The sequence below is a fragment of the Dipodomys merriami genome, unplaced genomic scaffold (assembly GCF_024711535.1).
Source record: "Dipodomys merriami isolate MVZ:Mamm:240054 unplaced genomic scaffold, mDipMer1.0.p SCAF_1, whole genome shotgun sequence".
Classification (NCBI taxonomy): domain Eukaryota; kingdom Metazoa; phylum Chordata; class Mammalia; order Rodentia; family Heteromyidae; genus Dipodomys; species Dipodomys merriami.
In genome coordinates, this window is record NW_027202270.1 from 69,311,666 (window position 1) to 69,339,481 (window position 27,816).

The following is a 27,816-nucleotide window of genomic DNA, read 5'->3' on the forward strand; positions in this document are numbered from 1 at the left end:
TTATCATTACAATATTTTCTGTAAAGCTAAATATTGTTTTGGTAGCAGCACTTCTAATGTATATAGAGGATATAATATAGAGGATATAAAAAACATTTCTCAACAGAATTGACCTCTCAGTAACAAAGAAAATTGTAGTGGAAGACACATTATTGTGTAGTCATATCAGAGTCTTGGATCTATGAAGAGTCTCACTTCACTGTCCTCCAGCTTTTCCTATAAACCAAAATGGCTTACAAATGTCATCTACAATAGTCCAATAAAGATTAGGAACAAAACACTGTCCTTACATTGATGAGATAAGAAAGATTTAACTGCTGGATGCAGTGTATAAGAATAGTTCATAAGGCTTCTTTTTCAAATCAGAAAAAGAAAATTCAAATTATATTTGTGTGTGCACTGGAATTTAATTGAGATGATCAGTTTATTTTGTGCATAATGTTACATCAGATGCCTGTAGTCCAGAGCTAGATTAAAATAAAAATAAAGAGAAAGAGCAAGTTCTATCAGGGAAATCAAGAAGACCCGTTATCTACAGGGTGTACAAAATAGATCAGGAAATAATTCTACTCTGAGCGCTGAGAATGCCCATATAATACTTTTTAAAAAGATAAGCTACTTGTAAAGAGAAAATAATTGTGTGTATCTATATTTTTTCAAAGCAAAAAATGCAGTCATGTCTTACACTAAATAGGACACATTAAAATAAGCTTTAATAATCTCTGTGCAGAAGGAAACTAATCCTTTTTCAGATCATATGATCCACAGCAATAAAAGGAAATCATCAAACTAAAAACAATTTTAGAAATGGCTGCAGACTCTCATTTAATTAACATGCAACAGATCATATATTTATGAGGAAGTCAAAATATTTAGGAAGCCTATAATCCTGTAAGCCGTAATGTGGTATAAAAACAACAAATAAATGCAAAGTGTTACTGTTACACATGCCTGCCTGATCAATGGTTTTCACATATTGATCTATAAATGGAGTTGACAGTCTGTGTTGGCTGCACATTTTCCAAGCAGTGCTATTTTTGCACAAAACCAATACGGGCAATTACCTTTGTTTGAGATGCCAAGTCTTATCAATTCAATGTGATTTAGTGTCATTTTAATTAAATATCAGGATCCACTTCAGGACAATTTATACAAACAAAGCCTCAAACCTCACTATAAGCTTGATTTGAAGCAAACATGGACAAGCTCTACAATCTCATAATATTTCTCAAAAATTCTGCTCAACAGAAGGCTTATATTTTTAGTAGCAATTTTTATGTCTGCTTTTCTGGCTAGCCACAACTTTGGCAAGTATCCTATAATCGCAGAAATAAGAAACAAAAGAAAATTGTTTCCTCTTCTCCCTGATACAACATTAAAAAGAAAAATGAACAAGCACACTCTGTTAATGAAGGCAAAAGGAGTCTTAGATGATAATATTTGGGAATGGCTAGAACGAAGTCTTTATCTAAACACCAATAAAAACAATATTTTTTGTTGATAATGGGCATGAATGAACCAATGCCTTTCTGTGGGGTTAGAAGAGAGAAGCAGTGAATATTCATACATGTTGCTGCTTATGACACCCGCATTAAATGCTGAAATTGCTCATGCCTGCAAATTCTGTGTCTGCAGTTTCCTGATTTGGGCTATTTAAACTCTTCATTAATATCTATTCTAAACTGTCTAAGAGGCTGGAGCATCCCTCTTATAAATAACATCAAAGCATGTTAAATCTTTTGCATTAGCTATTTGCTGGATTGCACATTATTAGCCTTATAAAGGCACCCTTCGTATGCCTCAGTTACTGGCACTGAGCTGCCTGCATTTCTGTTTGGCACATTCTGGTAAATATGCCACCCACCTTTAAAAGGTCTCACTCTCATGCTCAGGACAGGACAACAAATCACTGAGACCAGAGAGCTTCCTTACCAATTGAATGGACCTCTCTACATCTTGTTTATGGACAGGCAATTTTCTTGTAAACCACATCCCTCTGCTCCAAACTTCCCATCACTCCGACATGCCCAAGGTAGTAAGGAACCCTCTTTGAATTTTGAAAGAGGATTGATTTTATTTACCAGATAGAAATGATGTTTAGTGTTTAAAGGAAATGAACACCTACGCCCAAACAAAATACTAACAACCTCCACACCTGATTTATTGAAAGGCTTCTCTAAAATATTTAGATCAATAAAATTCCTTACAAGTAACTACACCTCTTCTGCAGTTTAGAGTTGTATACGTGCTTAGATTGGCATTTCAAAATACTTTTCATTTAGGATACTTAGAGGTTTTTTATGATATATAGGAGAATTTTATACTATGATCTGAAATTAAATAATAATGATTCTAATATCAGATTTTTGTGTTCTTATATCATCAGTACATCCATATTAGACTTACATAGCTTGTATATTTTTGTATAATCATTTTATTACATTTTATTATATAGCATGCATAATATGTAGGCTCTGTAATTAACCATTTTTCCCTGCAGAAATTACACGTGTCTCTGTTACCATAAAGTGTGCTTCATTTGAACATGATTATGCATGTTTAGAACATATCTCTTTCCATATCTCTTTCCATTTCTCCTAAATTCAAAATCTCCCCTCTGACCTCACCCTATCACCCAACTTTTGAAAAAGCAAGCTCTTAGTTTAGCTTGAACAGATAACTTTAACAGGCGTGTTTGAATAAATATGCCAAAATACTTTACATTCTGTCAGTATCTAGTCAGAAAATTGTGCATGGAAAAAAGAGATGAAAAGAACTGAGACAGAAAGAAAATTAGTGCCATGGCAAGCATTCAATACAGTATCTCTGAGCCAAGTTTTCTCAGTGAAATGACATCTTCTCACTAAAATACCCCTTTTATATAATTATGCACTGAGCACACATAACCAAAAGTAACTTTTATTTTTGTTCCTTATCAAGGAATACATATTACCCAGGCTAAGAATGCGGAAACAAAAGCTGAGATAATTATAACTCATTTAACTTTGGAAAACTCTTATTCTCTAGCAGTCCAGCATACAACCCCCCAAACTAAAGTTATGTAACAAGGTAATATCAACAATGAGAAACTGCATGATAAAATCCTGCCCAAAAGTGAAAAATGCTAATTTTGTCTCATTTAGCAGCTGGATACAGAAATGCTCATTAGTTTTAAGAGGGTTAATCCTTTTAACTTTTGCATATTGATATGCCAATTATGCCTAATTGTACAAGAGGCATCAGTCAAGGTAATAGTGCATAAACACATGAAAGTTATTAAGTACATCCCAACATGTAATAAAGTAGGTGTTAATTGGTAGCTGAGTTCTGCAGGCTATTGAGGTGGATAATTCATTGAGAGATGGATCACTTGTAATTTCTCTCCATAATTCCTTTTGCAGTCTCATGCTGTGATGTTTTCATGCTTGTCAAAAACAACTGCGGCATAGTGCCTTTTGTTAAACACAGCCAATAAAATACGTTAGGCATCATTAAATATACTTAACTTTTAAACTTTTTCAAAGGTATGGTTCTTGCCGATAATACATATAGAGACACCAATAATTTACCCTAACCACTGTCTCAAGTTCATAGCTGAGGAACATTTTAGTGGTTTTAAAAGTAAAGGCAGCTAACATTCTTGTGCCTCCCAGTAGACAATGGTTTAAAATGAGAAAGTAAATAAAGGAAGATGCCTTCTCTATCAGTTATCTGAGAATGTATTTCTCTTCACCCAATATAATCACTGCCTTTGCCATGTAAAATTATCTACAACACCTGAGGAATGAATGACTAAACTCATGTATTTCCTATACTCCTGAAATTGCTGTGGGTTGATTTTGACTTGAAATTGGAGGTAAAAAAGGCAAATACGTATAATTAGTTACATGTTACTCAGCAAGTTTATCTCATTTAATTACTCAGGGCGCTGAATATTTCATAGGCCCTTACTATATTAACAGAACACTCAATAACTCACAAGTTTCTGCAGGGTGACTAGGACTCATAGCCTGTCCCCAGCTAACCTATTTCCTGCTCTTGCTCTCACTGAGAAACAAAACAGACTTGGGGTCCAAAAGAGTGGCTAACATTGCATAAATAATTTTGTAACATCCTATGGCCTCAGCTGCAAGTTACCACCATTATGGGAGAAAATTAACCAGGGGAGACTCATCGCAATCAGTGGGTTTAGTGGCTCAGGATGCGTGCAGGGCCAGGGACACAATTGGCAGTAGAGTTCATCTCTAACTATTTTATTTCAAATCTTCTTAATGACACATTATCGAGACAAAATGGCTTCCTCTCCAAACCTTAAATAGCCACACCATTTCAGTCATTTAAGCTCATTCTAAATCAAATCTTAATTTTCACTATGCTATATTATTGGGAGATTTCAAGGAAGAGATTTGCACATTTTTTTTTTTAGTTTTTTTTTTTTCTCAGTTCATTCTTAGCTAATTTTAGCCTCTGGCTTTTCAAAGTGATGTACTGTATTTGGAAGTACAAACACCACATGCTAGCACAACCTCATTATTTTTATGACACTGAAGCATGATAGTATAGGCTCTTAAAACGAGTCAAAGGTGCTCTTCAGCCTAGCTCCAAATCCACTTTATCACTCTGGATTAGACCCAGCTCTTCTCTTGTAACTGAGGATATTATTATGACTATAAGTAAGCAAGATAAAATGCATTATGAAAACAGTTTTCTCATGCTTATTAGAAAAACAAATAAAACAAAGCTAATTAGATTTTTATATAAATTCTATGTGATAAAGGAATGTGTAGAATTTGGAGAGTTGACTTACAGGTTCAGTGACTTTGCCAGCATCAGTGAGAATCATGGATTTAGTTTGGCTCAGCCTGTCATGGTGGCTGTTTGTGTTTTTGATTCTCATTTGCACAGTTTCAGAGCCTTGGTGGGTGGACTTCAGTGTTTCCACGGAGGTATCAGCACTTGTAGATTTCTGCATATTACCGTGTTTTCCTGAAGGGATATAAAAACATTACATGAGTCAAAATAGATACATTTTTGATGAACAACTAACTCTTGATGAACATATGTCACTATTGATAATTAGAATATGAAAATTAAATAAAAGTGTCTTCCCATCTTTGAGAAGCACATAAGAACATCGTGAAACTATTGTTCTTTTGGCAACTGTCACATCCAAAGGTAGGTATCTGTATTTATGACAGTATTTCAAATGTTTCTAGGCATAATCTGTGTAATTCGTAATCCTGTTATTTTTTTTTTTTGGTCGGTCTTGGGGCTTGAACTCTGGGCTTGGGCGCTGTCCTTCAGCTCTTCAGCTCAAGGCTAGCACTTTACCACTTGACCCACAGCGACACTTCCCGTTTTTGGAGTGGTTTATTGAACTTTCCTGCTGGGGCTGGAATGGCAATCTTCAGATCTCAGCCTCCTGAGTAGCTAGGGTTACAAGCATGAGCCACCAGCACCTGGCTAATCCTGTTAATTCTAATAACAGTCTTCCTCACACAGGAATGTTGTTCTAATCACCTTTAGGATACCATACTTTCTTTATTTTTATTGTGCTTTTCCTTTTTTAAGTATTTTTATTGTAAAAATACTGTACAGAGGGGTTACAGTTTCCTATTGAGGAGAGCATTGTTACCCCCTCCTTTGTTTTTCCTCTACTATCCCTTCCCTCCCCACCTTCCCAACTCCTCCCCCTGCATCCCACCCCAGCTGAAGTTGTTAAGTTCATTTTCAACATAGTGTTTTGTACATCTCACTGTTACAATGGGTCAACCTGTATCCTTGTTTCAGCATTTTCTACTTTCTTCATGCACAACTTGATCTATTGTCTACTCTACTCTCACTACCAATACTTTTCATAGAAACAAAAATTGTACAAATCATACCAAATTTAAAAGAGTTGAATTAGTGTCAGAGCAAAGCAAAAATTCATCCATCCCCACTCTACTTCTAATATCCACAAAAGGGAAATTAAATTCCTTGGTCCACAGACACCTGCGTACTCAACTAGATTCCTATGTTTAATTGTCTGTGTTTATAAAAATATCAATGCAAAGGAAATCAACAATTCATTATTTATATACAATATATATTTAATAGGAGGAGTCTTATTTAGATGAGAAAATGCAAGGTGAGCATACTTGAAGAGAGCATCAGTGAGGAAAAATAATAAAAATAATTTGGCAAAAATTAAACAGAGAACTGAGCTATAGTAACCTCAGAGGAGGAGCATTATATTGTACTTCATACACATGACCCTCTCCAACTGTCCTCTACTAAGGTCATTAAAAAAACATAATGTTTGCAATGCAAGTACAGCATCTGAGTTTCTATAAAATGATCACCTCCTACACTGACGAAGCTTCCAGTTCTTACTTATATGAACTATAAGTAAGCACTGGTCACTGGGCATGAGGGTACAACACTTGAAAAATTAATAAACTCAGTTTATAGTATACATGTTTATAGCAGGCCTATGAAACATTATTACAATCAAGATAACAAACATATCCATTTCTCCTAAAGCAATATTTCTTTTAGAGTCGTTCAAACTTATTTTCATCTTCTTTCTAAGCAGCCACCATTCAGCTTTGTTTGTATTTACAGTTTGTATTTTACAGAACATTATGTAAGTAAAATTACAGAATAAGTATAGTATGGATATATATGTATGTGCGTGTGTCTGTGTGTGTGTGTGTGTGTGTGCATGTTTGTATGTATGCATGTATATATGTGTGACTGACATTGAACCCAGACTGATACTGAACACCAATCTAGTCTTCCTTTCTGAGCCTCCTGAGATTACAAGCCTGGCTAGGATTCATGCATACTCAGTAAAAAACCCAGATATAGAAGATGACATACAGCCCCCCTCCCTTCCCCCCTCAACACACATATCAAATCCTCTGTTAAGGAAAAAACAATAATAGTCCTGGGAGTAGAATTGGGCCTAAAATTGTAGCAATAGTCAATCTAGGTGGACATTACAATTAGTATCAAAGCAAGTATTACAATAGGAAAAATATTACTTCACAATTAGTAATAGGCAATTGAATGACATCTAAAAATAAATTAGTCTTTATTATTTGCTCTGTTAAAAGGATTGTGCCCATGCTGTAAATTCTACAAGAAAATTTCCACAAAATAAACATTGAAGCCTTATTTATTTATGTATTTAATTACTTAATTATTGGCAGAACTGGAGCTTGACCTCAGGTTCTCACTTTGGCTCCAATGGTGCTCTACTGCTTGAATCACACTTTCCTCTCTACTTTTTGATAGTTAACTGGTGCTAGGATCTCATGGACTTCTCTACCTAACTGGCTTTGAACCATAATACTCTGATTTCGTCCTCTGACTGAGCTACGATTACAGAAAAGAGCCACTAATATCCAGCTTCAACACATATTTTCATAAAGAAGGAAAATGGAGATTGGCCTGAGTAATAATTTTCCCAATACTGTTGACACAATGAGGTATGCTATTCCAAAAAGGTGGCCCATAGGAATAAATTCTCTTTTTAAAACTATAAACAATGAAAAGGAACAGACTATTGATATATACAGTCACATGTAGAATTGCATACTCATTCTGCTGAGTGAAGGAAGCCAAAGACAAAAAAAAAAGAACCAAGAATCCTAGCCAGACTTGTAATCTGAGCACTCAGGAGTCTGAGAAAGAAAGACTAGATTGGTGTTCAGTGTCAATCTGAGCTACTCACACATATATACATGCATACATGCAGGCAGGCATACATATATATACATACATACTATATTTATTCTGTGATTTTACTTACATAATGTTCTGTAAAACACAAACTAACATGTGACAGAAAGCTGAATGGTGGTTGCTTAGAGAGAAGGTGAAAATGAGGTTGAATTACTCTAAAAGTAATGATGTTTGGGAGTGATGGATATGTTTGTTATCTTGATTATAATGATCTTTCCTAGGCATACATGCATACTAAAAATGCCTTCTCTTTTTTGTACTTTGTACAAAGTTGTCAGGCATGCCTGTAAGTACACCACTTTGGAGGTTGAGGCAGAAAAATTTAAGGCAATAACGAATGGGATGCATAATGCTCTTTCAATATGTATGAATATTAAGTTGATTTTATAAAGAATTTTTTTACCATTTTCTAGAACTGTTGTTTTGGAAAATTATGGCTCTTCTCAGACTGTATACATGGCTGATCTTTCATATTTCTCAATAGATTCAAATGCTAAGTATAGTGTGTTTATAATATCAGTAGGAGACTCACCAAAGGAAAATCATTACTTTCTGACCAAGAACACAGGTCAAGCATGTGCTAGATAGAGGAACTGTTACTTCCTTCTCATCAGTACAAACTTTCATGTCAAATAAAATGTTGCATTTTTGTATTGACTTTACATTCAGCCCACAATTTACCTAGTGACATGTTACTGTTAGAGGCAAAATTATTACACAGTCTCTTATCAGGCTTGACTGGAGATACACTACACAAAATTCTCCTCTTTCCCCTCCCCCTCCCATATTCACTCTACTTCTTGTGTTGCCATATACAATATCCTTCTTGTGTTGCTCTGAGATGATATGATGTCCACCTGATGAGGTTCAGAGAGGCAAGTGATGTTACCTTATGCCCTATGTAAGAGTTGTGTGTTACTCAGATAACCCTGATGTATTAAGTGAAATGGTTACTACTCTACTAAAGGTAACATATATATATATATATATATATATATATATATATATATATATATATAATTAGACACACAGCAAAAAGAGCAGATTCATCTCCTGAGCAAAGCAGAGCAGAACATCCTGAGATTATTCTCTCAGCACTTAGAAGTAGCTATGCTTCCAGGAACATCTGTATCAACTTTATCTTTTTCTTTCTTCATTGTTCCAAATGATTCAAATATATTTTAAATCACATTCTATTACTTCATCTATGTTCTCATTGTTTATTAGCCCTCAGTTTTGTAAATCTAGTAGAATTGATTATAAAGTCAACAACATTAGTGTATGTTTATCTCTATGTAATTAGTAAGTTCAGGCAAACTTTTTACTACAAGTCTTAACAACTTAGGTATTATTTGCTTTGTGTGCCTGTTCAGTTTCCCATGGCTTTCTTGAACATGTCAGTCATTTATCAACATCACTGTTCTTTATCGTAATTTTTTTTGCGGGTCATGGGGGCTGAACTCTGGGCCTGGGTGCTGTCCCTCAGCTTTTCAGCTCAAGGCTAGTACCCTACCACTTGAGTCACTTTTAAATGTAATTTTAAAACATTACTTGTATTCTGATGGGAGGTGTTTCAGAGAACCAGTAAATGTCTAATGAGTTCAAGTATTTAAATATAAATCACTTAAGCCTGGCCTCACTATTTCCCCACATTTCCTAATTGTATATGTACCAAGCAAAGAGCAAGAATAGCTTGTGATGTTGCACTAGTTCCACTTTCAATCCTGTTTTAAAAACAGGAAACAAGATGAATGTGCCCTTCAGATGAGCCACACCAAGTTTAGATCTGTTCAACACACGTAACTAAGTGGTATCCTGCATTTAATTTCTCCACTCAGCCTACAAGCACTCAAATAAGAGTGCTCATAATATTCCATCTAATTCTAAATTTCATAGCTATTTTCTTAATTATTGGTTCACTGTTTAATTGCATGGAAATTCTGAAGCCTGCCCTTTTGAGTTTGAAACAGGATTTTTGACATTTCTTTTTATATCAACAATATTAAAAGTAAGATAATACTCAGAAAATTTTATGGTACTAAAAGTAAGGATTCTGTGATGCAGTTTCTATGTATAATGTAGCTTCACTGCAGAATGAAGCAGAGGGAAACCCAGGAATACTCAGCTTCAGGCCTAATCTGCCACAGCTTGTTCAAAGCAGCCTCAGATCACTACTCAAGACCTCGTCTTTCACATCATTAGTTTAATTATAGATTCCATAGACAATGGAACTTATGCATGCAACAGTAAGGTAACCAGAATTCCAAAGAAAGTCTGTCAGAGATGACGGAGATGAAATGAACACAGTACAGCCATACCCATTAAATGTCATGGAACTCTTCCTAATCAGTTGTTTATAAATGTTCCTGTGCTCCTGCTTCTTGGCAATGCAATAATATATATAATAACCATTTGGTGAATATATAAAGGAAAACACATATGAAAATTAGCCAATGCTTGTGTATAGATTATCACAAGATGAGATTATTATTCAGCCTCTTATCAAACTGTGTACTAATGCTATCAAAGCACAGTGGTAGAGCGCTTGCCTTGCATGCATGAGGCCCTGGGTTCGATTCCTTAGCACCACATAAGCAAAAAGAAAAAGCCGGAAGTGGTGCTGTGGCTCAAGTGGTAGAAGCGCTAGCCTTGAGCTGAAGAGCTGAGGGACAGTGCCCAGGCCCAGAGTTCAGGCCCCATGACCGGACCCCCCCCCAAAAAAAGAAAATGTTTTTGATTTGTTTCTTTTTTATGAATATATATATTTATGTATATATACATGCACGTATACATTTGCACATGTACTTTAAGCAGATTATAGTTTCCGAAGTACAATCATATTATCTAATTATAAATTAGTTTTTGTTTCATTATTATTTTTTGTATATATTTTTTTAATTGTGAAAATACTGTACAGAGGGGTTACAATTACTTGGGCAAGGTAATGAGTACATTTCTTATCAAGCATTGTTGCCTCCTCCTTTGTTTCACCTTCCCCTCACTTCCCATCCCTGCCCCCCCACCACCAAAGTTGTAAAGTTCATTCTTCTATATAACGTCTTGTACATCTCATTGTTGCAATGGGTCTGCCTGTATCCCTATTTAAACAATTTGTTTTTTTCCCTTCCCCTCCACAAAGTATACCAACATCAAATACAGTGAAAACAGTGATTATATTGTGGGGGAGGGACATACAAAGCAGAAAAGAAATCATCTTATAAATATGTTAAAACAATCACAAGAAAAAAAAAAGAACATTTGAATCCTTATCTTGGAGTTCATTTTGCCTAACATCACCTTATCTGACCATTTCTGTTTGTCTCAGACATATACTAGTTATTGCAAATAAGGGAATGCATGGGACCTATGTTACTTAAAAAAAATCATCTAACTCATTTTCAACAGTCTGTCTAAGGGCTGCTGGATTGTGGGTATCTCATAGTAAATCAGACTGATAAACAAGCAGAACTCTCTGTATTTTATATAAAGAATATTATTGCTAGGGACTGATATAAAATGTCAAAATATAAATACTACCAAATTGCCAATGCATAGCAACCTTTATGTTTCCTTCTCATTATAAAAAAATGAAGACATTTTAACTAAGTTTGAATTTAAAATGGTAATTTGCCTTCATAATAGTTCCAAATAGAAAAAATTCTTGCATGACATAGGTTACCACTGAGGGCTTTGTGAGACAATCTCTGAACACACCCCCAGAGAAATGTATGGGAATTAGCCTGGGATTTCACTGTGTGGCAAATGAGCTGTGATGTTACCTCTTACCCCAAGCACTGAGGTCCCCTCTTCCTAAATATGCAAAAAAGCCTCTGTCTAGATCCCATTCCTATCTCAGCATGTGTAGGAAGTGTTTCTTATTGCTTCCTAAGAGCTCATGGCAACTCTACAGTCAAATATTATTTCTCAGAAAAGTTCATTTCAATCCCCTGGAAAGATCTTATGTTGATCTGTGGTAGAGCAAAGTCTGTTTGTTCCCCTGTGGAAATGACTTGTGGCTGTGGTACCTCCAGTAATGTGTGGCACAACCTTCGTGTCACGCTTTCCTGACAGGTCAGTAATTAACTTGCATTGCAATTGTTTGCCGTCTCCACCACGGCAGCCATTTACCAAAATAACATTTTAATTTTAGTTTCCTTCCAGCTCACTTTGCTTTTCTTTTTCTCCCTGTGGCTTCTACATCTCTATTAAGTCTAATTTCCCCAGACCACTTCCATAAGCTGAGAGCGCAATAAAACCCAGTTTCAAAAATGTCAAATATAATGAGAAAGGAAGATCACAGTAAAGGAATTTGACCATAGCCACCCCATTGGGTAACATTCTCTCTGACTGGGCAGGTGGTATATATAGGGAATGTGATAAAATGGCTTTGCATTTATTTAATTTATATCGGAGAATTTTGAAGACAGGCTGTATTTACTGAAAACGTCTGGCAAGTCAGCACGATGGGTAAATTGCACTGAGAGTATTTTTTTTCTTGCTTTTGTCCATCCTAACTGATGAAAATGATGACTAAAACTGTGAAAATAGATTAGATCCTAGACAATTTTGTGTTAGAGAAATTTCTTCTTTTGTTCTTGGTGTCTGGTTATCTTGTTGCCACCATGAGTCTTCACGGTTTCTCCTATTGGAGTAAAGCAACTGATTTTATACTTGAATTTTTTTGAGCTTCTACCCAGAGAAATTGACTTGTATCTCCCATAGTTCTCCAAAGTCATGACAAATCCTACAGCAGAGTTACAAGTAAAGATGCTCATCAAATATGTAGTCTTTTAAGGCTGCAATGGAAAATATGACTAGGGACAGTCCCAAAGTGATAGTCATATTAGGCCTGAATATTGTATAGATAGGACTTCAGTAAGAAGAATTATTAAAAGCAATTTTGCTCAGAGATCTCTGGATTCAGGAAAAAGGTGGCTAGATGGCAAATCAGATGATAGCTGAATTAGGAAAACTCCTGACCTTATGAAGGAGTTTGGATTTGTCTTATATATCCTAGAGGCATTTAATGATGCTATTTAAAGTTCATTCCCATTTGAAAGGATTGGATGAAGAGAGCCATGAGAGTGGATCATCAACCCCAAAGCTGCAGAATGAATAGTAGCCTACTCACAGGTAACAAAAAGAAATTTAAATAACAATGCCTACTACATCATTTTTAAATACCAAATTTCAGGGGGAAAAAAGCCATTTGTGATACTCAAAATAGGATTCCAGAATTATAGAAACCATACTTGGAACATCCAGATTTATGTTTAATCTTTCCAGGCAACAATCACATAAAGAGAAAGGTTAAGATGATACTAGGATGAAGAAGTAGAGTTCTTAAGAAAAATAACGCGTCCAGGTGCAGTTGTTTCTAATTAAAGAGATAGAAAAATAAAGTTGAGATTAGTGAAAGTGCTTTTGAATTTGTCTGTAATCAGGCAGGCTGGAAAGTAATGAAAGGCAAGTAGAACCAAATTTCTGTGCTGCTATAATTACACTGAGGGAGCATAAGAAGTCTTATGAAATGACAATCTCCTTAGACACAGAGAAGAATCACAAGGGGCATAAGAAATGCAATCTTCTCTCTTTCCTCTGTCAGTTTTGACCTAATCTAGCAAGAAATGCTGAGCCATTTTCTACCCTGTGCTTACAAGTATCAATTAAGGAAAAATGGTGACTATCTTAGGGCACTGATGATAAAATGTCCCTTAAGGAGAAATATCAGCTAGAGCACTTGCTGTTCTTCAGCTACAACATTAGAAAAAAAAAAAAAAAAAGAACATTACAAGCACATTCTGACATACCCTTAGGACAAGCCAAATTCACTTGCTTGAAAGAAAAATGCAAAATGTGTGTTTTCACCTGGCATTCTTTTTTGTTTTCTTGAAGAAAAATACATGTTCATCTCTTGTTTAAAAGGTTTTAACTCAGGGGCAAAGTGCTCAACTTGATGAAATCTAATAATCTTGATTGTTGTTGTTTGGGGCTCCTATCTCTGTTGGCCTGCTTAAGGTTCAAACACCAGGAAACTATATATTGAATAATTATTTCTCAGCAGTAATAAGCAGTGATTAATAATTAACAGGAGTCAAAATAGTCAACAGTCGCTACATTTAGCAAATTTGTTGTTTCTCTCTCTTTTACCTTATTGCTAATATCTCCAAACTCTGAATCCATTGGTTAAGAATCTAATGTCAAAAAGCCCTGAATATGGAACAGGACAGTTGGAACTTATTGTAAAAGATAAGAATTATATCATTAAAATAAATCTTCAGAATACATTTCTTTAATCTCTTTAAAATCAGTTCTCACTTGATTATTTGAGTAAAATATATTTATAATATCTGTGTGTTTATATGTGTGTGCATTTCTATTCTGTGTACAAAGTTGTTTACTTAATTGCTAGAAGTGAAACTCTTGTGTCATCACAGTAAAACAGTAACACAGGAAACATGATCAGCATCCCAGATGACCCATGAAGTTTTGTTACTGTCGCTAACCATCTCACCCTACCAAGAGCAACCACTATTCTGCCTTCTTTGTTTTAACTGTATTTGAACTTTCTTCTACAAATGGAAATCTAAAATGCATATTTTTCTGCATAGGCTTATTTCTATCAAACTTTTGTCTGTGTAAATGTTTGTTATGCAATATGTTCTTGAGAATTGCTTTGTAAGCCTTCTGTTCCTTTTTCTATTAGGTTGCCTGTCCTTTACTTCTTTCTTGGTAGAAATTTTGTATATATTCTGGATGTAAGTCTCTTTAAATGTGTAGGTTATAAGAACTCTCTTTTCCTACTTGTGATTTTGCTTCATAGTCTTTTAATTTTATTTTCCTATTAATAGAAGTTCTTAATTTTAATAATTTCCAATGTCTTTTCTTTTTATGACTTTTGTTTGTTTTCTAATGAAATTCTTGACTAATGAGACTAGAATCACTTGTTTTTGTACTTTGTTCTAAGTTATTTTTTGTTTCAACTTTTATTTTTAAAACTGTGATTCAACTGGAAATTCTTTTTGTATTTGGTTTGAAATAGAATACCTTTCTTTCCATATGGGTAATGTGTGTGTGTGAGTGTGTGTGTGTGTGTGTGTGTGTGTGTGTATGTGTGCATGTGAATTTTTAATTGCAAATATCTCACATAATTTATTAAAGTATAAAAAGAACCAGGAAGCCACCCTCCATCTGAAATGACCATCTGAAGAGTTTCTTAACTATAAATGATGTCAAATGGTGTAATTTAATATGGACTGAGAATTGAATATTCCCCCAAATCTCTGATCACAGTCAGGGTAAACAGTGGCTGAAACAAGAAAACAAGATGAATACAATGAGTTATCCAATAGGTGAGCAGAACTACGCACTAAAAGAGGTGGTACTGACATGTCGTCAGATTTGCTGATTTTATCAACGAGCTTTATTAGATAAGTAACAGAGTTCTCAATAATAGGTATTTGTTCCTATCCAGGTCAATTAGCCACAAGACACTGGCAGTACAAAAACATCAGCATTAGTAAGTTGAGGAGGCAGCAGTTGACCATGTTAGTAGGAGAGGAAGTTGTGGTCAGAGACAAAGAAAATGGCCAATGGAGAGCAAGTGATGTGTGAAGGTACTACTACTTGTAAATAAACTGGAAATGCACTTGATCTAAACCTTACAAGTCCAGACCAAGAGATAGGTCCAATTGAGCTCATTTATTTCTGAAACCACATAATCTATTCCACTGGAATTAAAGGTTGTCTGACCTTAGTTAAGATTTCCTCTGGGAGTTAGGGTCAGAAAAAATATATACATTGAAATTAAGGAAGAAAGCTATAGTGATTCACAACGGTCAATGTGTAGAGCTTACAAAACATTCAGGTATCTTCCACAGGTATCCCAGTTTATACCTTGTGTGGATCAGAGAATGGACCTGAAAGTGGATCCTGAAGAAGAAGCCTCAGAAATCATGGTTTAGCAATCACTTCTCACTGATTCAGTTGTTTTTATTTTTACATAGTTACAAGTTGTTTTTTACATCTACATTGTTATAAAATTGCTAATAAATCACCTTTTGTCTTTTTGTATGTGTGGAATGCTGGAGTTCACATGCAAAGTCTTATTAATTATTCAGTCTGTAGCTGAATCACTTCTCCAGCCCAAGTGATTTATGTATGTATGTATGTATGTATGTATGTATGTATGTATGCATGCATGTATGTATATATGTAGGTTGTGTGGGTCCTGGGGCTTAAACTCAACACCTAGGTGCTGAGGCTTTTTTTGTTTTTATTTTTGTTTTTTATGTTTTGCTCAAGCTAGCACTCTACCACACATTTTTTTATGTTTAATTGCAGATCAGAGTATCATAGACTTTCCTTCCTTGGGCTTGGCTTTGAATTGTGATCTTCAGATCTCAGCCTCCTAAGAAGCTAGGATTACAGGCAAGAGCCACTAATACCAGACTCAAGTATTTTGCTTTTAATATCTATCAGAAAATAGTGATGTTTCTACTGCAGTTAAGTTTTATGGAAATGGAAATATACTTTAGAATGAGCATGTGAGAGAATATAGTATAGTTTATAGTTGGGAATGGTGAGAAATAAAACAGTGCTTAGCTAAGTAGTTAAGTTGATGGAGACATACACACGTAAATACATGAACATGGTGCTTCAAGTGTCCCATTTAGGACAAAAATATAATATTTCACTATCCAGCACCAATATGCCATCCTAATTGTGCTACAGAATGAAAATTGTTACATAAAATAATAACCCAGAGATATAATACCACATCTTTCAGCGTTAAGAAGATTTATTACTAATGTTTTATTTTTTCAAATCATGAACTTGATATGTATAAATAAAAAATCAAGTCAAACATTTGGGAAACAGTGAAAGATTGAGAACTATTTTCCCAAAATATTGAGTCTATAAGCTTCCTTTTGAAAAACCAATAATAATATCTGGATGGTGCAATAGTATTTGTAGTCCAATTACTTAAATAAAAAGTTTTAAACTGATTTTTCATTGTTATCTTTAAGGTTTTTGACTCTACTACTATGTTAGTATATGTTTTAAAATTTGTGTCTTATTCTTTCTAGGCTGAAGGTTCTTTGCATTTTTTAGTCTCTTGAAATATTTTAGATATATTGCAGGAACTTTAACCCAAGATACTTAAGGGCTAAATTCTCCACTTAAACAAGTTTAGTTTTGCTTCCCTTTCTTCAAAGAAGAGTTCCTTCCTATTTCCTGTAGGAAACACAGAAGAACATGTATTCTCTATCTCACTGAATTCTAATTGAACATATAAATATTTCTAACTTTAAAATTTTTATTGGACCTGTAACCCTAGCTACTCAAGAGGCTGAGATTTGGGGATCAAAGTTTGAAGTTAGCTGGGGCATAAAAGTCCATGGGACTCTTACCTCCAATTGATCAGTAAAATGCCAGAAGTGGAGGTGTGGCCCAAGGTATAGAAGACCACACTTGAAAAGACAAAGCCAAAATCAGAGCTAAAAGTTCTGAGTTTAAGCCCCAGTTGTAGCACACACACCAAAATTATTATTAGGAATAACATCCCTTTGAACAATGAAGATATACTTAAAAAATGAAGGATAGGAATATAAAACAGGTCCTGTCCCTGGTGTAGGCCCTACTGGGAGGGAGTAGAGCAAATGATGAGAGGGAATATGGTCAAAATACTTTATATACACTTATAAAAATGGAGCAATGAAAGTTGGGATGGTTTTGGAATGAGAGTGGGGATGTCTGATCAAGGTGAATTATGTATACACATGGACTTATCAAAATGAAGCCTTTTGTATAACTAATTGATGCGAATTAAAATGTGAAAAACTCATCAAACAGTAAGTTTGTTCCTTCTTTGCCATTGCTTCATTTGCTTATCTCCTTTTTATGATTATTTCTGAAACTTGAAGAATATTTTCTAGTAATAGAACATATGATGCAATTGCTAGGCACTGTACCCTTCATATGAATGTCTGTGTGTGTTTGTGAGTACACATGTGTATGTGTACTTGTGTGTGGATTAGAACACACATGGATATGTCTGTTTAAAAATCACGATAGCTATCTAGTTCATACCTTATATCCTGTGGTGTAAAAATGCAGTTGAAACAAAGAACAAAATAATCACTATTACTTGGTAAAGTTAAACTTTTCAAGGCATATTTTAATGATTTAAAAAGTGCACTGTGGAGAGTTGGCAGCAGAAGAAAATTTATTCTTTTTAGATAGGAAAATGAACCCAGTCATGAAAGCTAGACAGACAAAACAAAGACCTAAATGAAAACGCTATATATAAATGGATGTATTTTCACAGAATAATTGAATGCTCTAGCCAATCTGTAAACATTTATTAGGATTTACTGAATATACAAAAGTTATTTGGATGGCTCTAGTTGTTTAATCATGATATTATGCTTCTTCTTTCTTAGAAGAAGTTATAAATTCAAGAAGAGGTAGAAAAACCGGCAGACAGCCAACCAAATTCAACCCACAGACATATGTTGTTGGGCCTGAACAATGTTTTGAAATGTTTTGAATCAATTTCCAATTGAGAAATGAGGGTTGTTCCTTAGGGGGAAAAAAGAAAGAAAAAATATGTCTATATATCTGTTCTTGAAAAACCCATTAGATTTTACAATATGCTCCTGGGATGTCCAGTAATGGCCAGCTGGAGGTGACTATATTTCCATCATTTATACAGAGTTCTCTCTAACCTCCTACCTACTCTGCTCCCATGTACTTCTCTTGCTTAGAAATCTGGACTATTCTAAAAGCATATATGGTTGTAATCTCTGATGTCAATCACCTGGAAGTGTATTCTTCCTCTGGTATATGAATTCAGCAGTTTCTGCTTCATATAAAGTCAATATAATATAATTTTCATTATTAGTTCTTTTTAAATTCAAGCTTGTAGGATGGGAAATGGAGAGTAGAATCGTGAGACTGTATTTGTTCCATGGCTTCAAAGAGGATTATCAGACATTATTTTATTTATTCAATAATTCTTCAACAGGAGCTCAGTTATAAAGAGGAGGATATTGTGCTCTGCTGTCTGCTATTGTAAACAGGTTCCCCTTTCTCCATCTCCTGTTCTGACCTCTTTTGCTGTTCCTATTACAGTTTAGCAGATATTTATATCTTGGTTTATCTTGCTTTCTGTTCTGTTATATCCTGACTTTTATTGTTTTCTGTTCTCTGTGCCTCTTCTGCCCAATTGACTGCGGGTTTCTTAAGGCCAGATACTATCTTGGTCTGTGTCATTATCTATAAATGACTTCAAACATTATAGACACTTGGTTTCTTACTGAAATCTCTAATTCCCCCAGTTGTGAGAACATTTTCAGCAAGGACAGGTTACCCACACCATTTAGAATGGTTGTGAGTCCACATGTCATTGCGTTCCCATGTTTCCTCTTTAACTCCCTACATCAAGAACAACCCAATGGGCTGCAAAATGTGTAACCTGCTCAGGAGAGGAAATCATTCCATCTCACTGTCATCCATGCCTGCCCTAGGTCATACTTTCCAAATATTTGCCATGTGGGATAGTTTCCATTTTTTAAGCATGTCAGTTTAGGAGCACAAATAGGTCCTCATCAATGTAACCCATTCTGGATATCTTGGTAAGAGGATTTCCAACCCAGGACCAACCATATTTCCTTATTCCCTTTTAAAATTTTCAATGTTTACTTTTTATTTCATTGTTATTGTAAAGGTGATGTACAGAGCTATTACAGTTAGGTAAGTCTTTTTGAACAATGTTACCTATTCTTTTTTTCTCAGTCAGACCTCTGACCTATATTGCACTGACAAGTGGTCATAGGATCTACCAGCTCTCCAAAGACAGCACCTTAACTGCTTCATCTCTGCAGAGTCTTGTCAGCACTTGGATTCCTCCACAGCACACTGTGCTCTCACAAATTAGCTGTACTTATACAAATTGCTCTCAGGTTTAGGATTCAGATTTAGAGAGATGAATCAGAGGGACTCAACTCTCCCTAAGGATATTTGCTTAGGAGTTAAGCACTTCATTGATAAGTGCCATTAGGAGTGCTAGCAATTATTCTGCATCGCAAGTACCCTTTAATGTTTGTGTTTTTCTCTCCAAAAAGCTAAACTATTGGGGCTGGTCTGTTATAAGTTTTGGCTGTGCCTGGGCAGTTTTGAGCATGAATTTTTCAACCAAGTACCATCTCTTTTAGTGATGAGTTGAACTGATATTAAATGGACAACTAGGCTGTTTCCAACATTTCATAAATGCCTTAAAAATATCTTACTCTGAATGCATGGAACCTTATAGCACAACGCTGTTGAATCCCCAAACATTTTCCTCAGAAGACCTCGCTTCAGGCAAGACTTCTCCGGGTAACTGACTTATTAAGCCTCTGTATTGGGAATCTATAGCAATAAATCTCTAGCTTGATGGCTAGCAACCGCAGGTTTTTGGTTCTTAAGATCTAGAGCTAAGAGCTGAGTTCAAAAGCCCAGCCTGTTGAGACTGTGAGGGTCAAAGCCCTTAGTGCTCATGCAGCTTCCCTATGCTTAGTCTTGATTTCTTGGTATAGAGCAAATAAACCCTCACTTGGCTATTTAAAAAAAAAATGGTATGTCCATTCACCCTTCCTAATGAAATACAGAACTGGTTTCCTTAGGAGAAATAAAGAAACAAAACAAAACAAAAAAATTCTTAACTTGGTCAACAAACTAGAAGCAGAACCAGTTAATTCCTTTTTGTGTTTTTCTTTCTTAGACACATTTTTCTAGGCCTTAGTAGGCTTGTCTTCTGAACCATCTATTAACAGTTTTACCATGTACACAAAAATATTAGATTTAAAATAAAAGTGTTTAGCTGGGTGCCAGTGGCTCATGCCTCTAATCCTGGCTACTTAGGAGACTGAGATCTGAGGATCGTGGTTCAAAACCAGCCTGGGCAGGAAAGTCCATGAAACTCTAATCTCCAATAAACAACTAGTATGTAGGAAGTGCTGCTGTGGCTCAAGTGGTAGAGTACTGGCCTTGAGCTGGAGAGATGAGGAGCAGTTCTCAAGGCCCAGAGTTCAAGCCCCACAACCAACAAAAAATAAAAATAAAATAAAATAGAAGTGTTTAAACAGTATTTGAATTTAATTTCTAGTCTAAGAGTCCATGGAAGTCTACTGCTTTTTCAATTGCTCTGTGAAATAAACAAGAAGGCACACATTGAATTACTTTAAGTAAAATCTATATATTAACCTAAAATTGACAAACAAGCAAGCAAGATCACTTCTTCCCTTTTTACTACATAGCCATACTCTACTTCCTCAATTCAGCTATTTCTGGTGGAAATGAAACTCATAACAAGAGATTGCTTTGGATGAGTTTTATAATTGTATCCTGAATTGAAATAAACAAAAAATTACCATAATTTGATTTTTAGGCCATAGTGGGGGTCAAAAGCTGGCCACTGCGTTCCTCAATGCTGCTATTACTACTTTAATCTTTTTTAAGAAATGATGTACTATACACTAGGAAATATTTTTACCTTTGATTTTCTGATTTTTCCTACTGAGGAAAATCCAGTTTTGCAGATGAAGAAACATAGCCTCAAAATAAGTAACTTCCCCCAAATAATTTTATAGCATCTAGCTTTCACAGCCTATTCATTTAATATTGTTCAATCTCTATTTTTTAAAAAAAGATTTTTCTAGAATAGAATTTGAGAAAAATGTTTTAATGAGTACACCTCAATATTTTCCAATCTCATGTATCCTCATAGCATTAAATTTTTCATGTTTCACTTCCTTCTTCTATTTGACCTATGTAAAGCTCCTGCTTTAATTTGATCAGTGTATGCTCTATGTTTTTATGTATTTATAGGATATCATACTGAATCACATTAATAATTTTTAATAAAATAATGAGTGAATAGAGATCCTGGTTTTCTCATAGAATTGAGGAATCATAAGTTAATACCCTTATAAAACAGACTACAATAGGTAAAAGACATTCTTGCATATATTAAATAACTGGAAAATAACTATCATACTAAAATCATAAAATATATTCATTTAAGGAAAAATAAAAGAGAGAAATAATAGTATTCAAACAAGTAAGATTTCTTTTCAATAATTTAGACAAACATAACAACTATTTATCACAGTAACTGGAAATAGAAGTGAGCTGGAACAATGAAAACCTGGTCACTAATTGGATGTATGGATTAAGTGATATGGAGAAGTCTGTGGTGATTCTATGGTTACTTATTTAGATGACTTCAGGAGTCAAATTGTCATAACAAAAATTAGAAGGAGAAATATTTCATGAGGGAGGTTGTGGCTTTAGCTTGCAAGATATACAGTTTTAACTTCCAATACATATATATTATATATACATATATAATATACACATATATGTATATGTATGTGTATATATACATATATATAAATACACATATACATATATACATACATACACATATACATATATATACACATACACATACATATACATATACATATACATATATATAATATAATGAGGGACTGAAAAAGTAGTAACTAAAAGTCTAAGTATCCAGTCAACACTTTATGAATATAACCAGGTTCTTATAGAAAGCATCAATTATTTGTAAGAACATAAATCTTAAAAAATATATGAGGGAATAAAGTTTTTAATTTTTAATTTTAAAGATTTATATTTTTAAAATTTTCTTTATTGTGATTTGTTTATGTGATACTGAGGAATTGAATCCAGAGCCTCGCATGCTAGTCAAGCACTCTACCACTAAGCCACATTCCCATCCCTGGTTTTTAATTTTACAATGTTTTCCTGCATCCTTTTTCTTCATCAGTATTATCAGTTTGTGACAATTATGGCTTTCTTTCTCTTAAACATATATTAAAAGGCCTGGGAATGTGGCTTAGTGGTAGAGTGCTTGCCTAGCATGCATGAAGCCGTGAGTTCGATTTCTCAGTACCACATAAACAAAAAAAAGACAGAATGGTACTGTGGCTCAAGTGTAGAATGCTAGCCTTGAGCACAGAGAGGCTCAGGGTCAATGCCCGAGCCCTGAGGTCAAGTTCCAGCACTGGAAAAAAATAATAATAAAACAAAATTTTAAAAAACAGAAAAAACACACAAAACACTAATAATGAATAACAGCAGAAAATCAACTTTTGGGTACAAATATTCTTACTAAAATTTGTACTTTTTACTGTACTTTTATCAACTAAATATATGCAAATAGATGCTGTTTAACAAGGTTCATGTGTTTTTTTTTCCTAATTTGAAATTAGTATTGGCAAGAACGTCTTTTTCTATAATTTGAAGATTTTACAATATCTCATATATTAGCATATTAATTTCTCAAGTATTTTTTGAGAAGTCAGTATATCAACAACAAAAATTGAATAAAATAAGATGAAGCAAGTCTGATTAAATCAAGATGCAACTTTCAAGAGCCATTATTGATCAAAATAAAATAGACTGTGTAAAGCAAATTCTATACTTCACAGGTTCTACTAGTTATTTCTAATAAGAATGGGAGTTTGTAGCCGGGCGCTGGTGGCTCACGCCTGTAATCCTAGCTACTCTGGAGGCTGAGATCTGAGGATCGCGGTTCAAAGCCAGCCCGGGCAGGAGAGACTGTGAGACTCCTATCTCCAATAAAACCACCAGAAAACCGGAAGTGGCGCTGTAGCTCAAGTGGTAGAGCGCTCGCCTTGAGCTGAAGAGCTAAGGGACAACGCCCAGGCCCAGAGTTCAAGCCCCACGACCGACAAAAAAAAAAAAAAAAAGAAAGAAATGTATGCATTATCCTGCCCATGTAATTGTAGCCCCTCTGTACAGTATGTTCTATGTTCTCAAATAAAATAAAATTAAAAAAAAAAACAAAACAAAACAAAACAAAGAATGGGAGTTTGGAGTAGGAAGAAATAGAAAAGAGTTAAAACGAAGATAATTCTTAGGCTGTATCCCCAGCAAGAGAGACGTAGATTAAAAAAACAAAGATGCAACTTGAGTGAGGTTGTGGACAATAATGAAGTGATCTGTTGGAGTATGCTTTTTCATTATGAGTAGGTAAATACATCTTCAAATTTGGTCATTTTTTGAATTTTTATTTTATGTTATTTCATTTTTTATTGTGAAAATATGGTATAGAGGAGTTACAATTACATGGGCAAGATAATGAGTACATTTCTTTTCAAGCATTATAGCCTTCTCCTTTTTTTCCCCTTCCCATCCCAGGTTTAGTAATTTGAAAATAAAAAAGATTTTATCTAATTAACAGGTAAATAATATTTAACATCATTAAACTAAATTTACCATAGTCAAGATATGGAATCAGCCCAGATGCTCTTCAATGGAAGAATGGATCAAGAAAACGTGGTAACATACATAATGGAATTCTACTCATCCATCAGGAAGAGTGATATTGTACCATCCATAATGAAATGGAAAGACATGGGGAAAATTATATTAAGTGAATTAAGCCAGACTCAGAGAAACAAATGTTGCATGGTTTCCTTTATTTGTAATAGCTAGAATGTACCTATAGATCTACTAGTAAACACACTGTTTACTCTAAGTGGTTACAAATGAATTAGCTGAAGTATAATAGACTCCATGGAGAGCTCAAACAGTGTAATGCTATAGAAAGACTAACTCAAAGCCTAACAAAATAAATACTGGGAAATTAGTAATTGCAGGGAGTGTTGGAAGAGGAGAGAAGTAGAAGAAGGAAGGAAGGAAAGGGAAAAATGTAGTCAACAATTCATTGTACATATCACAAAATTAAGAAAAATAAGGGAAAAATAAGTTGAAGAAGGTTGAAAATGTTGAAGTGATGACACAGAACAAGATGCATTATATACATAAACTTCCATGTTAAATGGTTTAAAAAATCAATACATATTCTACAAAATTAAGAAAAATGAAGTAAGAGGTAAGTTGGTAGGGGTGAGTAAAAATGTTGAAAGGGATGGGTGTACTGTATTCATAAGCCACTTTGCTGTACAGCAACTACTTTGTACAACTACTGAAAAATATTTAATAAAGTATTCAAAAAATGATCAAATAGGAATTAATTTAGAAGAAAAGAGCTAAAACAGGAAGAGTAGGCATCCAAAGATCAATCTTAGTGTGTTTCAATATTTAGAGATCTGGATTATGAGGAAGAGATGAGGAAAGAGACAGAAAAAGATCATCCAGCTAGTTTCACAGAAAACTGAAAGGAGAAATAAATTAAAAAGACAGGTTGAATAGGGAGAATGTGCCAATAGCCTTTACATGACGCTACATTCGTGTACAATCTGAATGTGCAGAAATGGCCAATGGATTTGAGAAAATGCAGATATTTTAGTTCAGTCAAAAATTGTATTTCTAGCTGGGTGCCGGTGGCTCACACCTGTAATCCTAGCTACTCAGGAGGCTGAGATCTGAGGATCACGGTTCAAAGCCAGCCCGGACCGGAAAGTCCATGAAACTCTTACCTCCAGTAAACCACTCAGAAAACAGGAAGTGGTGCTGTGGCTCAAGAGCTAGAGTGCTAGCCTTGAGCTGAAGAACTGAGGGACACCACCCAGACCCAGAGTTCAAGATTCACGAACAACAAAAAAACAAACAAAAACAAAAACAAATTTGTATTTCTGTTGAATAGAATGAACATGTGTAAATTTATACTTAAGTTATTGTCCTTATATATTTCCTAACTACTAACAATTTTTTTTACTGGTGAGACAACAAGTAGTTCTCAATTCTACACAGGGTACTATGTGTAAATTAAAAATTAGTTGTATAGGTATGGCACCAATGATTTGACCCTGCAATCCTAACTACATAGTAGGCTGAGATTTGAGGATTAGTGGGTCAAGGCCAGGCAGAAAAATTCCCGATACTCTTATTTTGAAATAACAAGCAAAAATCCAGAAATAGATGTGTAGTTCAAGGGGTAGAGCACCAGCCTTGAGCAAAAAAGCCAAGCAACAGTCTGAAGCCCTGAATTCAAGCCTCAGCAATAATACAAAAAAACAACAATAATAGTTACATGATTGAACTAAATTAGTATAATACTCACTTTAAAAGGGGGAAAGTCTTTTAAAGTTCACTATTTTGACCTTGACAAGGCTTATTCTTGAATAAAATGTTCTGTTCAGTTTTTGGCATCCAGGAAACATCCACTGTCATCAGATGAGCTTTCCAACTATTACTGAGATGATAGAAACCATGAAGCATGAATTCCCTCAACTTCCTCCATACTTTCCATCTTATGTCTATCCAGTCATCTATATTCACAGTCATTAAAGAGCTCTTCCTTGTGTTTAAGTTTTTTTAATCTACTTGAGCTAGTGATTGCACACATCTGTCTTAGTCTCCTCTGAGACCTGTTGGGTTTCTGTATGTATTGTTTTTATTTGCATTCTTTCTCTCTCACTTGAATATTCTTATTTCATCCTCTTTTGAGCTACTGTTGATTTCAGTCTTTAGAAAAGAGATGTTTGACATATGTTACTCCTGATTCATTTTTTCCTTTGATTTCCTATTCCAGGTCTTGAGCTTTCTTAATGTTTTGGTCATTAATTATACCTTCAAGAAAGGACCTATTAAGTAATGAAAACAGTTATAATTTTGACTATTAAAAACAAGTTCAGCCTCAGTTACAATAGTGAACACCAAAAAAATCAGCACTGAGATACGATTTTTTACATATTTATAAAGCCTGAAAAGTTTGTGATCTCTTAGAAAGCTATAGACTCTAACCAGATGCATATAATCATGCATATAATCAATGCATATAATCCTAGCTATTTTGGAGGCTGAGTACAGGAGTATCATGGTTCAAGGCCAACCTATGAGGAAAAGTTTGTGAGACCTTTTTACAACTCCTAGCTGAATGCAATGGTGGTTACCTTTTACCTCAAGCTATGTGGGAGACTGAGATTGAAAGATCTAAAATTCTGGGACATCCTTCTCAGAAAATGTCTGCCAACTCCATCCCTGTGAAGGGAAGCTGAACATAGTAACACATGCCTTAATACCAGCAATGCCACAAACCTTAAAGTAGAGAGATTAAAGCTCAGACATGCAAAGATGCAGGAAATGAGGTCCCACTCTCAAAATAACAAGTTAAAATGGACTGCAAGTATAGATCACCAGTACTGTGCCAGTCTAGTAAGCAAGAGGCACCCAAGTTTAGAGAAAGATTTTTTTTTAAAGCTATGGAGCTTCTTCTACTAGTATTTTCATTAAATGCTGGTGAAAATTCAAACATTTAGAACTAGCCAGGCACCAGTATCTAACCCTCATTACTCAGGAATCAGAGACCAGGAAGATCATGGTTTGAAACCAGTCTGGAAATAAATGTTCTCTGAAATTCTCCAATTAAGCAGCAAAATGTTGACTGTATGGATCAAGTGGTTAAGCACCAGCCATGAACAAGAAAGCCAACCAAGAGCATAAGTCTCCTATTTCAAGCTCCAATACTGGCATGCAAACAAGAAAGTTATAACTGAAGAATCATTGAGTAGCACCCACTAAATTTACAGAATTATGTTAATCTGTTAAAATTCCATTTAATAATTAAAATGTACAAAATTACAAGACCTTCATTATATTGGTGAAAACTGTAAATACTCATGTCCATGACTGTCTCAGTATACAACTTATTAGATATGAAATATCCATCCTGTAGAATATTGCACCTTGTAAATAAAAGCAGTACTTTTTTATTATGAAATATTTCCAGGCTAAATTACTAAAATGAAAAAGTCATAGTGGAAAGGTATGCATAGTTATATTACTTTAGTGTATCAAAGAAGATAGATAAACACTCAAATGAGCACTGCTAGAGACACTTAGCAAAAAAAAAGTTCTGAAAAAGAAAGATGTAGGAGCTGATTAACTATCAAGAGGAGACATGAATAAGGTGGATAGAAATAAAGATATAAGAAGAATTTTCTCCAAAAAGTTTTGATTTTTTTAGCCATCTCATTATATCACCTACTCTCAAATCAAAAGCAAACCAAAGGAAACTTGTATAGAAGTATAAAGATCATCATAACTACAGCCTGCCTGACAGCTTCACACTCGTGG

General features: G+C 34.7%; 1 protein-coding gene across 1 annotated transcript in view; it reads right to left on the minus strand.

The window, feature by feature from the left end:
- Arhgap15 (Rho GTPase activating protein 15) overlaps positions 1-27,816 on the minus strand; it is a 644,233-nt gene that overhangs the window by 611,654 nt on the left and 4,763 nt on the right. Inside the window, exon 2 of the mRNA XM_070023631.1 lies at positions 4,808-4,986. Coding sequence (XP_069879732.1) covers positions 4,808-4,972 — 165 coding nt within the window. The 5' untranslated portion in view covers positions 4,973-4,986. The remainder of the gene's footprint in view (positions 1-4,807; positions 4,987-27,816) is intronic.